Source organism: Solea solea, chromosome 10 (assembly GCF_958295425.1).
Source record: "Solea solea chromosome 10, fSolSol10.1, whole genome shotgun sequence".
Lineage (NCBI taxonomy): Eukaryota > Metazoa > Chordata > Actinopteri > Pleuronectiformes > Soleidae > Solea > Solea solea.
This window is the reverse complement of record NC_081143.1, coordinates 11,397,408-11,414,190: the sequence shown is the minus strand read 5'-3', so window position 1 is coordinate 11,414,190 and position 16,783 is coordinate 11,397,408. Positions and strand designations below refer to the sequence as shown.

At 41.0% G+C, this 16,783-nt stretch overlaps 1 protein-coding gene across 2 annotated transcripts in view; it reads left to right on the top strand.

The window, feature by feature from the left end:
• sorcs3a (sortilin related VPS10 domain containing receptor 3a) overlaps window positions 1–16,783 on the top strand; it is a 265,119-nt gene that overhangs the window by 212,221 nt on the left and 36,115 nt on the right. For both annotated transcript variants that reach the window (XM_058641383.1, XM_058641384.1), the window contains exons 10-16: window positions 784–930; window positions 3,351–3,453; window positions 6,074–6,150; window positions 7,102–7,193; window positions 10,769–10,876; window positions 13,565–13,682; window positions 13,762–13,895. In XM_058641383.1, the coding sequence (XP_058497366.1) occupies window positions 784–930; window positions 3,351–3,453; window positions 6,074–6,150; window positions 7,102–7,193; window positions 10,769–10,876; window positions 13,565–13,682; window positions 13,762–13,895 (779 nt within the window). The remainder of the gene's footprint in view (window positions 1–783; window positions 931–3,350; window positions 3,454–6,073; window positions 6,151–7,101; window positions 7,194–10,768; window positions 10,877–13,564; window positions 13,683–13,761; window positions 13,896–16,783) is intronic.

Sequence of the window (16,783 nt, the reverse complement as noted above, 5' to 3'; positions counted from 1 at the left end):
TTTATTGTCCAATAATGTCCAATGTAATCCTCAACTATGTCCACGTTAACCCCACGGATGGAGATAGGGGTCACTGGAGCCCTGGTCCTCCTCAGGTCCACCACCAGTTCTTTAGTTTTTGTCGCGTTGAGCTGCAGATGGTTCTGCTCACACCACGTGACAAAGTTGTCCAAAGTTGTCCAAAGCTGCTTTACATTAGATTGTTGCTATTCTCCCATTCACGAACACATTTCCTTAGCGTATCTTATAGGCAGCACAAATGGAAGATCAGTCCTGTTGGTAGCACTCTTTGAATTCTGGACTCTTTGAGATTGAACACATACATTTAAGTTAATGGGGTGGTGTCTGTATCGGTGTATTGCAGCCTGGTAACAAGTGAATGAGCAGCATTTCATTTGAAGTCTCCCGACATGAATATGTGACTGCATCGTGAGAGTACAGATAAGGTGTCACTTGTCAATGATCAATGTTTTTGCACCAACTAGATGTGCTGAACCACGTAACAAAACACAGTAATACCAAATCGCACTTGACACCACAGTGTAGGAAAATGCAGCAAACTCTGCTGATGGTGTCGGATGCCAGAGTGTCAGACACAGCAAAAAAAGGATAAGCACACCATTTCCATTTAACTGCTGTTGCGAAAATTGCTGCCTCAATACATAAAATGCCCTCTTTGATGAGGACGCTAGGTGTGCTTTTTCATCTGCAACTGAGAAAGTGAAGTGTTATGGGAGAGTTAAGATGAAAACAGATTAGATCCAAACCTTTTATGTCCATCAGGTGGCTGGAATTAAAGGCATGCTAATCGCTAACAAGAGGGAAGACAACCAGGTGAAGACCTACATCACCTACAACAAAGGTCGGAACTGGAGGCTCCTGCAGGCCCCGACTTCTGACCTGGATGGGAACGACATCCACTGCATACTGGTAAGATGATATATAATCAAAACGAGTTTAAATAGTGTGTGTGTTTATGTAAATTATTACAATTATTGTTTTTTTTCTATTTTGATTATGTTTTTTAAAGTTTTAAAGGCCCCATGTATATAATTTAGAGCAATGTTTCCCAAACATTCTATAAGGTGACCCACTTTTTAAAGATGGCAAACAATTGTGACCCAAAAGACTTTTGTAACCACTAACAGAAATGTTATCATGTGTCTATTTTCACACAATGTTGTGATCCAGTTAACTTAATTCTCCATTTACCTCAGTGGTTTCCAAAGTGTGGGTCGGGACCCACATAACTAAACTTATGAAATTTGCCTTACTATCAACACACAACTTTAAATTACAATGCATTTTAGCTTCACTTTTCTTATATATGCACTTATGCACTTTAACCCATTAATATTCCTTGTATGTTTTTGTCACCGTGAAACATACGATGAGTTACATCAAGCAACTTAACTCGAACAGTGTACAACTTGCATAAGATCAATACTGCACAGGACAAGTATAATGTAGCTAGCTAAACCTAGCTAAAGCATGTAAAACGAACCGGATAAACAGCACAAACAAAGAGAGACAGAGACGTGATGTTCGGCTCCCCGAATACAATGAAGGCCACACTGCCCCCCACTGTTCCGGAAGTGCACAGCAGGTTTGTACCCCCAAAACAGAAAACTATCGATCGTGTTATTGTGCTGTTTGAAAAAAAAAAAAAAAAACAGATGGCAGAGAAATAAAATAGAAATAAAGTAATAATACCCCACATGTGACCACACATTAGTGGGTGTCACAGTTACATCCATCCATTTTATGCCACTTTGTTCTCCACATGAGGGAGATATAGTGAATTCATCAGATATTCAGAGTGGTTCCCCACATAGAGAGGTTGGGAAACACTGCTTTATATTACAGCAGGAGCCGGTTCTCCTTCATAGATTTCACCATGTTTCTCATACACCCATGGGCCCAATCTCAATATCCACCCTCACAGACTCAGACTCTGAGTCACACTCACAATAAATCATTGAGGACTTTTGTCTGTCCCATTGTGATAGAATCAAGTGAATGAAGACCGTCTTGCAGCAATCTTTTAGCACTTTATAGAGACTTTTTGTAAGTTTTTTGCCTCAGGGAATTACACACGGTTGCTGTCATTGTCAAATAAATGATCAGTTAATCCACCTCTATCAGGCACGGACATTTGGTCAGGCTACTGATTTATTTAGTGCATATTCAAAGTTAATATAATGGAAACACAGTGAGTGTTTGGTCTTATCGGCAGACAAATTGCAAACATGTATTAATGACTATAGAATTGGTTTGTGCCTTTATTTATAAATGGCTGTGCCTAAGCAGGTGTTACATTTGAGATGCTTGTACAATAATCAAATTGGCAAAAGAGCGGACCAATTAATTAATTTCAAATCAAAATCACAAGTTGAAACAACATAATTAACAATTTAGGATGTTTGTTATGTAGCCTATCTATGGACACCAGACCATAGATTATACTTTATTGTTTCTGAGGCACTTTAATTAAAACAGTTTACAGTTAACACGCACATGTGGGTCTCATGTATAGTCTTTTTATTCCTAATATTGTTTTTTTTTATTTGCAGTGTCAGTTGTGATTAAGGCTAATAATGTGTGTGTGTGTGTGTGTGTGTGTGTGTGTTTGGTTATGTTGGCAACAGACAAATATGTGTAATTTCCTCATTAAACAGCCTCCCTGTGACTTACACTAACTAGTTGGAGTCCTGTTTGAGACAGTGTGATTCTTTTTTTGCCTAGACTCATGCCTTGTGGCTCACAGGTTCCCTGTGAGTGTGCATTCATGAGACATTTTAATTACTGCTGCAGATTCCTTTTGGTTCCACCACCCTTGACGTCCTTACATCAATGACATGCTGTCTGCTGCAAAGATGAAAGAAAGACTTTTTACCCCCCCGCTCCATGAACAAATGTAATTGTCTTCTGTTTGCGTGTTTGCCTTGGAGACTTGGCTTCATCATACTTTAATGCAAATTCCATTGCTCTTCATATTAATGACAGATTAAGAGCAATTAGCCAGACGTACGGAGGCACAGTTGGCTCTCTTTGGGAGACTAATGAATCTTTTTTTCATACATTTTTCTCTGTATTCAACGATGTTGTTTTGACATGTTCAAAATGACTGTTTCCCTCTGCTGTTCCTTGGTCGTTAATTTAATAAACTGATGCATGGTGAGAATAAAAGACATGTTTATCATATTTACACCTAATATGACCCAATGTGAATGAAAGGAGTGGGTCTTTGCTGTTCCTCTGAAAGGAATGTCCTCATGCCGTTTGTTTGCGGGTGGAAATGCAGTGTACTTCTTTGTTTTCACTTCAATTGTTAAATCTGTCTCTCCCAGCCTTTCTGTTCACTTCACCTCCAACTGCAAATGTCAGAGAACCCTTACCTGTCAGGAACCATCTCCACCAAGAGCTCAGCGCCCGGAATCATTGTTGCCACAGGTGAGTCAGAAACGCCAGAAGTTGTTTATGGTCAACACCACCGCCCTATGAAAAACCCCACACATCTCACATCTCCACTCTTCTATAACCTTTCTTTTCTTTCTTTTTGCTCTTTTAAGAGACAAAATGCATTCAAGTCTAGGAACAATGCAGGTTTCCATTTGTAGTCGGATGTTTCCGAGATGGCTGCCTCCATACGGACACTGACACTTTTTCTGTCGCATTTGCTTCACAATCAGTTGTACACAGAGGTGTTTAATTTTTGTTCTTAGACATGTTCCTAAGCTGTTGGTGTGCCCCCAAATATCGCATACAGGTTGTTTCTGTCTGGTATTGCTAACAATATTCAGCCTGGTGTCTGTATTCTTCTTCCAACTTCTCTCTGGAATGCCGTGAAGTCAGGGGTGACATCAGCCAGCTCTGACGTCTAAGTTCTGATATAAATGAAACGCAGCTCTAGTGGGTTTTTTTTTGTTTTTTTTAGGTGCAGTTGTTGTTAGTACTGACACACAGTCAGCACTGGTTGTGCTGTGGGAGCCACGTCACCCAACAACCTGCAAAAGACAGACACGCAGCAAAAAAAAACAACAAAAACTGATTTTTAGCTCTGTATAAATTCTCCCCTAATAAAAATATCTCTCTCTCTATTAGACCACTGCACCAAAGCCCATAGACAAAATCAGCAATTTTAAGCTTTTAGGCACACAGGAGGTGCTGGTCTACTGCTGCCTTGTTTGGCGTGTTTGTGTAACTTAAGGCAATTTACACAAATGATTTCAAACACTGAATTCACACAATAACACATTTGAAATTACAGATGGAGGCAGCAGTGGATCAACAATGTCTGTGTGCGGCGTGATGTGATGTTGTGCCTCGTGCATCTCATCTCCTCTGTTTTCCGCTCCGCTGTAATTGTGTCTTGTTAGTTTCACCTGTGTTCAGTTATCCCTGGCTCCATAATGCATTTGGTTTCTGTGCTCCACTGTTAGCTGCTGTTAAGTCATTCTGCTTTGTTTGGTTCCCATTTCTTGTGTTTCTGCTCTTTTGTATTTATTTCTTTTTTTTTTCTTTTTTGATTCCGTTACCATCTACAGAGCCCCAGACATGACATGGTGGAAAAAAACGGATTTGTGGCAATGAAATACATATTCGTTTGCCACGAAAAAGGTATAATGTGTGCACGAAATTAATAACATTAATTACCTGGAGAGAAAAAGTAAAGTTTTACTTGTTTTTTTTGTTTTTTTAGGTCAAGGCCAAGGTAATTTTCCTCGACAGGATTTGTATCCTCTGCTGTGGGAGCACTCATGCGTTGCTACCTGTAAAGTAATATTCTGATTCAATGCATCTCACTAATAATGGTTCCTTGTCATGCCAGCCTTTTGAGAATATCTTTGTAACTCATACACAGCCTAAAATAAAACTCAATCCCACTATCTCTGTCCATCCCGAAGCTTCAGCCCTCTTCGCTCGTTTTACTTATTCATGAGAATGTTTTTAATATTGTTCATTTTTTGTGCACATTATACCTATTTCTCCCCATGAGTGTGAGTTTTCCCTGGATTCTCTGGTTTCCTCCCATGCAATTTGGGGATTAGGAAAAATCTGTCACTCTTTCCCATGTCATGTCTGGGGCTCCGTAAACCAACCGCTCCTGCCTTTGATTGTTTTTGCTTCCTTTGTGCTGTCTTTTCAGTTTTACTCCCATCAAAGATGATTTTCATTTTTGCACAATGCTGCAGTGATAACATATATTATCACATTCAAATCAAACCTGCGTATGCAGCTGAAACTTTTCAGAGATCAAGTGAACCAGAAGAAGAAGAAGTGAGTCTTTTGCTTATGGACCACTTTGACTCTGTCGGTCTCATGTGCACACAGTGCAGTCAGCTTTGATTTGTGTCTCAGTATTTACTGCACTTGAAACACGTGAACTATCCCTTTAAGTATTTTTGAAACAGTTTATTTAAAAAGACAAGTTGATGTAGCAGTGTGATTCTTCTGTTGCCCTCTCACTAAAGCCTTTCTGTATCACAGATTCTTGGAGCCGCTCCTCAGCCTCGTCTTTTCCTTTCAATCACACACAAACACACACCTGTTTCATGTCAAGCAACTTGGCAGTGTGCGACTTTGTCTCTGGAGCTCTTTGTTGTCTCTTTGGTGTGTGAGAATGTGGAATCAACACATGCATCCCTGCTGCCATGCGTGTCTTTAAAGTCTCACTGTGTGTGTGTGTGTGTGTGTGTTTCTCGCTGACCAAGCCTCCGCTCTTGGCACCATGCTTCTCTTTGCCTGCTGCGCCTTTTAAGACATCAGCTGGTGCAGAGATCATCTCAGCAACATGGCAAACAGCATCCAGATCACACACTTGCCTATTGACTGAGCTGCGGCCAAGATAGTGGAGTAGATCGACACAAGGAGAAGAAGAAGAAGGTTGTTCACTCTGCGCCGCAGTCACAGGAGATTGTTGTTTGATGCCGCTAAACTGAAAACTGCTGGAGCGAAGGAGGAGCCCATCCTCTCACCTCTCACTTTGTGTTGCCTGAATAATGCAGAGGTGTATTTTGTTTCTTTACGTGTATCACACATTCGTTCTCATGTTTCTGTTCCTATACTGTAGGAAATATCGGCGCCGAGCTCTCATACAACAATGTCGGCATGTTCGTCTCATCTGATGCTGGCAATAGCTGGAGACAGGTGAGCTTCACACCGAGACTCACACACAGATCCAGGCAACTGATAGTCTTATACACAGAAGTGTTGTAGCAGCTACTGGCTTTGGTACGAAAGTCGACTGCTGACACAACAGCAAAATAAAAAAATATATAATATATACATATATATATATATATATATATATTCACATTGACAAAAATTGGCACATAATTTTAAAAAAACACTAAAACGCGGCCTGTTTTGATAATGCATATTATAATGTATATACATTGACTGGTATCCGTGATAAAGGGCTGCTTCAGTTTCCGGTGTTGTGTTTTCCTGGATCACTGTCACACATACTGAAGTCCTGATTTCATCCAGATGGAACCGAGCCATTGTGAAGTCCATTACGCTAACACTTGATGTTCCTGTGAAGTGTCTGGTGAAAAGCCAATCGCTACACAACTCCGCACAAAGTCAGCGTGCTTTCTGTAACAGTTTCCAACTTGATTTCAAAAAGGGAAGAAAAAAAAAGATGGTTTCCTGTTGCTGGCCAAAAGATTTGCCATATTCTGTGAAAGTGAAATGACCAGCTGCCAATTCCTGTTTTATCAGCTCTAGTCAGAAGTGTTGCAAATTAACATGAACTTTGAGTCTTTCAGTGAAAACCCTACTGTAACTGGACGTGATTTGTATGGGATTATTGTAATTTTGATTTGTGGGATTGCTGCAAACAATTATGTTTGACAGGAGCAATGTTTTAATTATTCACCTTTTTTTTTCCACTTAGTAATTAATTCCACACATTTCAACACAGAAATTTAATTAAAGGCTCAACTTAGTGAGGACATTATTACCTGTGAGTTTCTAATGAAACTATTTTCATTAGTATTTTAGTTTTACGAGTTCTTCTAGATCCGGTGGTAAAGTTTCAAGTGTTGCCTCTTTCAATATGTTAAACATGTTGTTGTCGTTTTTGTGTCTGTACAGATTTTTGAAGAGGAGCACAATGTGTGGTTCCTGGACAACGGTGGAGCCCTTGTGGCTGTGAAGCAGCCATCTGTGCCAACCAGACACTTGTGGTACGTACTTTTGGAAACTGTCTCTTTACTGAGCTCACAAAGGGCGTCTGGAGCTGCAGCTAATCCCAGCTCATTTTGGGCGAGTGGCAGAATTATGTAACACAGGTAAAGTCTGCAGTTTTATCACAGGGCCAACATTCAGAGGCAAAACAAACAACCATTCACACCTTTCTGTCTCTAGTTTCCTACACCTAGATATCAGGTTGATTATAAAGTATGATAAAACTAAGCATTTGCTGTTTATATTATACTGTATGTGCCACTAGAACCACTTAGAGGCTACATCTACACAACTGTTCTGCTTTTAAAATGCATAACTCTGCTTCTGATACACCGGCCGTCCGAAAAAAAAAGGCGTTTTGGAGTCTTGAAAAGTCTTCCTTAGTAGGAAAACTCCAGGGCTGCAATTAGTCTGGATGAGAGGAAACACAGTTTTCCACAGCTGCAGCCTCATTAACATATTCAACAAAAGGCACAAATGAGATCATACATATAAAAGACGCATCAGGAAGAAGTATTAGGTGCCAATGTTTGCAGCCTGAACAGTTTGGAAGAAGAAGAAGCGGAAAAAAAGGGATGTTCTTCCTAGCCAAAAAAAGGAACAGAATGAGGGGAAAAAAAGCCATGCACTGGACCGTTACCCCAGCGTTTCCTCTTATACAACATGTACATCAGACAGGCCCATCAGTGATTAAAAACTCAAATAAAACTCACATAAAGCAGGGAAACAGTGCAGTTTAGGCCCGGTATTAACACAATCCTCAGGGATCTAATTGCATGTGGACAGAATGAGAACTATTACTGTTCACACCTGACATTAAAATCCTTCTTGGATGCATCTCCTGTGACCACATGAGATCAGACACGGCCTCAGCAGCCTTAATTCCACACTGATGTTATGTCCAAATTATATTTTTAATGAGAAAATCTAGGAAATTTCACTGCGCCCATCGCATTGACCCCGGGTTGATTCCACCTGTGATCCTTTGCTGTGTAACTTCCCCCCATTGATGCTTCACTATCTTATCCATTGATGGTAGACAAAACTAAATACATATCTAAAAAAGAACATTTTGAAATTGTGGCTCCCTTGTTTATGTGGACATTAAAACAAATAACGATTCAGACATGTGCAGAGTTGCCCGATTGCCTGGAAACTGCAGTAGAAGAACTTTTGACTTTTGCCTGTATTGTAAACAAACTCCATTGTTGCTGCTTGCACTCAGATATTTCTCCTCACCGTGCATCATCGATTTCTTCCCCCCCTCCTCTCTTACATCTCTGACTTTCATTTCTGTTTATTAGTCCCTTTTTTTCCCCAAATATAGACCTACATCATTTTCTTCAAGCAATGCTTTTGCTTCTTCTGTTCTCAGTAATGAAGCTACAGACCTCAGCAGTTCATGCTGCGCCTGCTTTGATAAACAGGGAGAGAGGGCAGGAGGACATTTACATCCATCTTAGCACATTTAATTTACTGCCGTACAATCCAGAATTCTTTTAAGGTCTCTGTTAGAAAAGCTGAGAAGGGTCCCGGCCTGTTTTTTTTTGCTCCTGCCATGTTTCTTTCAATTTCCAGTAATATCAAAAGTGGTAATATATCACATTTACTGTACATAGGGCAGACATGTCATAACCTGAACCAGGAAGTCATGATTGTTTTCACATAAACATAAACCGCCTCCCTCGACTGGAAATGAAATTTCTTTCTGAATGTGGCAATGGTAACACCATGGTAGAGTGAGTCATCTTTCAAAGTTGTGGAAAGTTGTGGGTTTCGATTCCCAGCTCCACTAGTAGTACTGTAGTATAAAAGTATGAGTGTGAACGGATGAATGGCAAAACTGTGGCTTCGCGCTTTTGAGCGCTATATAAATACAGACCATTTAGCTTTGCCATATTGGACCAGACTATTCAGATTGGCTTCTTTGTGTGAAGCATTCTTATTCCAATCAGGCACATATTCCCATTTTGTGTCCGTGTAATAATATTATTGTGACAGTGGCTACAAATGTGACCACACATGTCCTCAAACCAGGTCCAAATGTGGTTTCATATAAGGACACATTCAGGCCAGATTGTGAAGGATTTTAGACCTGAAGTTAGCACAACTTGCACGTAATTGGATCACTCAGGAGGGACGAGAGTTCATGCTGCGTTCCCTTTGTGTTGGAACTCAGAAGTCAAAACTGGGAGTGACATCACTACAGAGTTGAGAAGTCAAAAAAGCATGGATGCAATCGTAGTTTGGGCTCGCCATTGTTAGAAAGATGAAAGAACCTCCCTGACCTCAGAAATTGCAACTACAAATGCTTACTCAATCTCATTTAAGATTGAGATGGAGTACGAGACCCCCCCCCTTCCAAACGGTGCAGTCACTTCCCACGTCCAAGAGGCGTAACGAATAGATGTAGATCAAAATGCCTCTGTTCGCATTTGGATCTGCAACAATCCAGACTAATGATCCAGATGCTGTATGCAGAGAAACGAAAAACTTGTCAACAGAAAGTTGCTAGACGTCGCTCCTCTGTCGTCATCACCTCTAGTGTGCCAGGGGAAAAGACCTGTTTAACATTTATTCCTTTTTTTTTTTTAAAGAAATTCTGTGCTTGGCCAAAGCAGCGTCCTTGCCAGACATGTCTGCAGAGCAAAATCAAATAGCTGGCAGACTTAGCTGGGTTCCCCCCAGGTAACACACCATAATACCAGGTCTGAACAGTCTTTCACATAATAATAGTCACATAATATATATATTGTGTTAGTATAGATGCAGATTATTGCTGATGTGAAGTTCATGTGGACTTGTTGAATCTTGTTGGGGAAAAAAACTCACGAGCAATCTAATTTGAGAATTATGTTTTGGGTTTTCAAGCCACTTATCATTCACCAACAGCAGCCTCTGCAAACATCCACCCACATACCCACTCACACACTTTCAGCGTTGTCATTAACACGTAGCTGTCCTCTTGCCAAATCGGTTGCCTGTGTTTTGCCTGAGTGCGGGTTAATCCAAGTGAGACCAGATCTGTTCGCCAGTCATTTTTGCAACCATTTTGAAATTAGTTTTAGAGGCAGTCAAGTGTGTCCTGCTGGGTTATTTGTCTCCCAACCAATTTAAGCATGGTGGGAGAGGAAGTGGAGAAGAGCCTGTGTATCTCTACAGCCACTGAACATCAGTGTTGCTCTCTCAGCCAGTGTAAAGTCAAACACAACTCATAATAGGTTCATGTCAATGCTTTTTTTCCCTGTGGCAAGTGCTTTTAGATAAGGCTGTGGGTGTAGAGGAGTGTTTTTTTTGGTGTTTCAAACATGTCACACTCAGGTACTCCTTGTTGTTGAAATCAGTTTTCATAACCAGACAGTCTCTCAAATACCCGTTTGAATGTTCCACCTTTTTGATATTTACCCAAAGCTGTAGGCACTAATTGCACAGAGACTCTGAGACCCCGTCTGTCGAGAGATGAGCCAGTCCCGACCCAAATCCTCCCGTATGATCAGCCTCTGATACCGAGCGTCTGCCTCTGTGCTGTTGCTGGCTTCATGATGGTGAATACACTCTTGACATTCACACACAGGGTGAGCTTCGACGAGGGCCGGCAGTGGACCCAATACGGCTTCTCAACCGTGCCGTTGTTCGTGGACGGAGTCTTGGTGGAGGCTGGAGCCGAGAACCAAATCATGACGTAAGTCCAGAAAAAAACGTCCAGACATGCTTAAAAGTGTTGATTTTTGTCTTTCTGGGGGAATATTTAATACGTTGTTTAAAGTGTAACTTCACCCCTACATTGTAAAAAAAAAAAAAGAAGAGCAAAAAGGCACTGTAACTTTTTCATTTACTTTATTTTAAAATTAAATAAGGAGCTACAAATTTCAACTTAATGCAATGAGTTAATAGTATTTAAACTGAACAGTATTTAACTGTTTTTTAGGCAGTAATTTAATTAAAGTTAAACCACAAGTGAAATTATTTTTTTTCAGGTATGTAATTTGTTGATCCATTTTACATGTTGTGATAAAAACAGTATATCCACTGCCCTCTCTGTTCAAACACTAGATTCCACAACCCTCCCGTCACTGGTACACTCATCACTGTATTTGTTGTCCCAGACTCCTCCCCCTTTTGTCTTCTTGTGCCAGACTCCTCCCCCTTTTATATTTGCCAGAGCTGTTGCTTTGTTGCCTTTTGTCTCTCCACCATTGGAAGTGTGGTGTAAGATTAGAATTGAGATTATATCACATCGTTTGACAGATTTCACTACCAGACCAAACAAATTGCAGTACTCCCCCATTCTCCCTCACTCAGCTCTCAGTCCACTTCTTGGCATTTTTCAAGAAGAAGGGATTTAGATACGCTTTAAACAACTACACTGTTGATGAGACATTTGTGCTTGTGCATTTACCACCAAGCCGTAACTATCCATTTCAAAAATGTAATGCAAATATTCCGCTCCCATAAAGGACCAAAGAAGCAGCCCACAACATGACTTACTGCTTTTTTTTTTACAAATAGTAATGTCTGATAATGTCTGCATAGTTGACTCGTGACATTCTCCAGGTTCAAATGATGTTCACTTATGAGGAAAGTAGCAAGGAAATTGCTTTTGCGAGATGTGTTTACAACAGCAAGAGAATCTCCAGAGGATCCAGGGCGAGGGGTTGGAGTCTATAGCTTAAGCGGGCAGGAGATGAGGCACTCACCTTTTCACTGTTGGAGGTTCTGCAACTGCATTGTCACATGAGCTCACTCGGATTTGATCCGTCTAGGGAGTTGGAGTGAGAAAAATCTTTAGCCAATGTTGATGAGTGACAAACTCCAGAGAATGTCCACACTTTAGGTTAGATTTGAAGGCAGCTACTGATCAGATAGGTACATTCCTTGTTATTGAGGAATATGTTTTCTTTATCCTGGTCTAGACATTGTCTTAGACTAGTCTAAGAGGCCACATTAGTGGTGACCAAACCACATTTGAAATGTGATCATGTGCTGCACGCTAAAACATGTATGTAGTCTAACTTTGGGTTAGTCTTTCAGAGAAGGTATTTAATTCATGGCATTTCATCGTATCATGCTACAATGAGGCAGGTGGTCAAGGATAACTCTTTCCATTCAAAGCTGGTGTTGTATGCTAAGTATGTTAATCACTGTCAGACACTGATGGGAGAACAAACCACAAGCACCAGCGATAGACTTTATAACCACCAACTCACTGATGAAGTACAACTCATCCTATTGATCTCGTCTGCACAGTAGCAAGCAACGCAGCACTTCCCCCCCCCCTCTGTGTCTAGAATTTACAGACTCTGCCCTGTGCTCTTCAATGTATAGAACAACATGGGTGGAAAGATACTGCACTTGTTAAAGATAATTGTGTTAGTTTTTTTGCTGCCCAATCTTTTGGAATATTAAATAAGTCTGATTCCATTATAATGATGGTGGTGAAAGCACATTTTTAAAGTCAGTTATATTAAAATCAATATATCCTGGGGTGTCAAACCTAAATGATCCTGATGCCGGTGAGCATTTAGCTTGGTCAGTTGGGGCCAGTCAAGTAAGAACGTTTTACGGAATTTAAAATAAACGTTTTTGTTTTGATATGGAACTATGTATAGTTCACAATCAATTGTATAAATGAATTTATTAATAAAACAAACACACAGAAATAATTCATTACAACTTGATTTGATACATTTTGACCCCTGAATATATATATTGTTATATACAAATAAATAAATAAATATATGAACGTAGTAATTATCTCTCCCATATTTAACTTTTGAACTCACATTTTTGATTAACAATGTACAAGTAATAATACTGAAATACACATTCAGTGTGTGGAAGGACAGCCCTGATGATTTGTTGTAAATAGTTAGTTAAGCATGGGTACATTTAAATTCTAATGATGTAATGAATGAAACTATCTGCAAACGTGGAATCAGCTGCTGTATTGTCTTTGTAAAGAAATAAGTATACATGTACATTTACTCTTCCTTAGGATACAAATGCCTACAAAACACAAACAATTTGCACTTCAAAAACCTCAACAGAATCAGATACATAAAGACGTTTGGGCAACGCAACATTATGGATGCCAGCTGACGTAAAACACCAAAGAGGGCGACGGTAGCTCAGTGTCAGAGTGAGTCGTCTTTCAACTCGAGGGCTGTGGGTTAGATTCCCAGCTCTGTTAGTCTACATGCTGATGTGGTCCTTGGGCAAGACACTTAACCCCACATTGCTCCTGACGGCTGTGTGAATAGATGTGATAGAAAATGCACTGTATGAAAGTGTGAGTGAATGGGTGAATGTCAGTCAAGGTTGCATTGTTGGATGGGAATTATTGTAACCTTTTTGCTGTTTGCCTCTGCAGCTTTTTTGGCCACTTCAGCCACCGCTCTGAATGGCAGCTCATCAAGATTGACTACAAGTCCCTCTTCAACAGGCGATGCACCGAGGACGACTATCAGACGTGGCACCTGCACAACCAGGTAAAAAAAAAAAAAAAGGAATACAAGTCTTTTCTGCTAAATACTGAACTATCACTGACGGAGTGTGTTGTTAACGCAGGGTGAGCCATGCGTGATGGGTCAGAAACAGATTTACATGAAGCGCAGGCCCGGGAACCACTGCATGCTGGGAAAAGACTACTCCAGAATCCTCTCTGCAGAGTCGTGTATTTGCCGAGCTCATGACTTTGAATGGTAAGACCAACATTTTATTCATATTGTCATCGATAAAAAAAAGTGGAAGATTTTCTTCATGTTTCCTGTGGGACGTTTGATGTCGATCTTTGTTCAGTCCAGTGACCGATCACACGAGGGAAAACTGGAACATGAGTTTTCCTACTGCAGCTGTAAGAGAACGTGTTTTGTGAAATCACCGATCTGATCTGCAAACTTATTATTGTTTACTTACTTACTGTTATTGCCTGCATTAAAGTCAGCTGAATGGAAGATGTATTGATAGAGGTATCACAAATACATGAGCCACTCATCAATCACTCAACAAACGTACTCAATGTCACAGACAAAACTTTTGATCAAACCTCTGACAATAATACACCAGACTCGAGGCTAAATTCAGCCCAGATCACTGACATCCCAGCTTAATCCCTTTCCCTAGTTTCTCGGCCCAGTCTGACCAAAGACCTCTCCGTGTGTGCCTTTTGCCTTTCGCCCTGTACAGCTGGGATTAGCTCCAGCTTCGCACGACCCTTATGTCAAGGATAAACCAGTGGACACTAAATTAATGAATTCCTCTCCTGGTCGAGTTATAAATGTGATGCCTATTTAAAGACACATGCCTGTTTTCCTGTCGATCTTGATTTCTTTTACAATGCTGGCACTCAGTTTTGCATTTTGCACCTTTGTAGCTGCATTCAAACATTGGTGTATTACCTTCTCATTATCTCGCCTACATTATTGTCTTTTCATGGACCAAGCAGTGAAAGGACGAAGGAACACAGGATCATGTTGAAGAAAAATACCAATGATACGATACGATATACTTTCATTGTCCCCACTGTCTTGGACTCGATTTGTACATAATAATGCCTTCACTGATATACATATAAGAGCATATATATACTTTACAAATATTGCATGCACCCGATTCTCAAAATAAATACTAAAATAATGATAATAGTACCATGAGAAGCACCATGAGTCTATTGCACAATCTCCATGGCCTCAAGCAGTGTTATTTAAAAGTCAAATATGGGTTTTTAAAACAGTTAAGTTTCCAGCGGGGGGACTGTAACATCTGCTCCATGGTAAAAGCTCATACTCTTTGTGGAGGACATGTAATGGGTCAATCACTGTCCTCTGAACCTGCCAAAGAACAGATAGTCTGAAGGGACAGGGGCTTTGTCTTCCCCATCACCGTCATAGCAGTATGTACCAACCCAGAAAGCTTAGTTTTTAGTCAGGTTACCACACCATGCTGACATCCCATATCTGGGTAAGCTCTCTAGTACGGCTGGATAAAATAAAAACATTATCCTCTGGCTCACACCACACACTCTGAGTGTCTCTGATGTAGACGACTGCACAAGCTCTCAACATGAACCGTCCGGCTGAAGGCTTTGTCCAAGTGAGCGCCAGGGCCCCTGTAAGAGCAGACCTGACTGATGTGAGTCTGCTGCATCAACACACGACTGTGAGCCTGGGTTTCTGCTTCGTTTAAAACGAGATGGTCAGTGTCACACCAATGCACAAAGTTTTCTATTTCTGAGAAATAGGCTGTTGTGCGTATGTCTTTGGCTGAGGATTGAAATTTAAAAACAAGGTTACGGGGGGTGGTTGGTCGAACATCCGGGAATAGAACCGGAGAGCTGTCACAACCCTGTGAGAGGCTGCTGACTTCTGTTGGTTAAAAAAGAGAAATATCAATGGATTCAAACATGATTTGAACTCATCTGTTTCAGTTTTAAAGGTGACATCGAATGCTTGTATAGCACATATATGTTAGTTATGGAGGTCTACTTACATATATTAACTTGTTTTCATGGTTAAAAACCTCCTAGTCCCTGCTAACGAGCCGATCAAAATATCTCCTCACTGACGCTCTCGTCAGCCGCGCTGTTTCAGACCAAAATCACACCCCCAGAACGTGGACTGTGTTGTGATTGGCCAGCCAACGAGAGCTTTCCCACTGTCCTGTGATTGGCCAGGTACCTGGAAGTGACGTAATAGATAGGCCAGCTCTCATATACACAGCTCCCCCTCTGGCACGGTGGATGCTCTGCATCTCAGCAGCTACAACCAGAGTAGTTCTTCTTCTTCTGCGGTTGAATGTACGCAACCGGATGTGCCCGGACTAGTGCCCGCACCAAGAGGCGCTACGGTGGTGAGAGGAGTGATGACATCATCAGCATAGGGAAGTGCCGATCCGCTTCGCAGAGCCCAGGAAAACAATAAAACCCTATTTTCTCAGCAGTGGCTGAACTGTTTGTTCTGAAACTTTAGGGTTTCATAAACGAGGTAATGACGCAGATACACACACAAACGCAGCGTTAATTGGAGCTTCCGGTCTATGTCGCCTTTAAAATCGGCAGGTGAGACTGGACTGTGTTACAACCTGAACTAAAATCTGTGCAGAGGCTTTGGTGCCTTCTGAGTGCTTTAATATCCAGGTGGCTGATGCTATCAGTTCAGTTCCCCTTCCCTGCCTGTAAGCAAATTGAAGTGGGTCAAGTGCCAATTTGACCTCTGCTTTAAGCAAAGACACCATGTACTACTCAAAGCACTTCATCAGGATAGAAGTCAGGGCCACAGATCTAAAATCGTTGTTGTCAGTGGGACATTCTTTCTTAGCTATAGAAAGTATAATGGATTTTTCTCCAGGATGCAGGCACACTATGCATCTCCACCGACTGCTGGGAAACGGGGCACCAAGCTGGGACGAGTTCATCTCTACATGCCTTCAGAAGCAGTGCAGAGATTGACTGGATAAAAGACAATCCTGCAATCTGGATCAGTGGAAACATTTTCCTGTGCAAATTCTCTTTTCAGATCTTTGGAAAAGGTTGTTCAATTCATTGGCTTTTTTCTAGATCATTATCAGTAACGAGGAACTTTTCAGTAGTTTC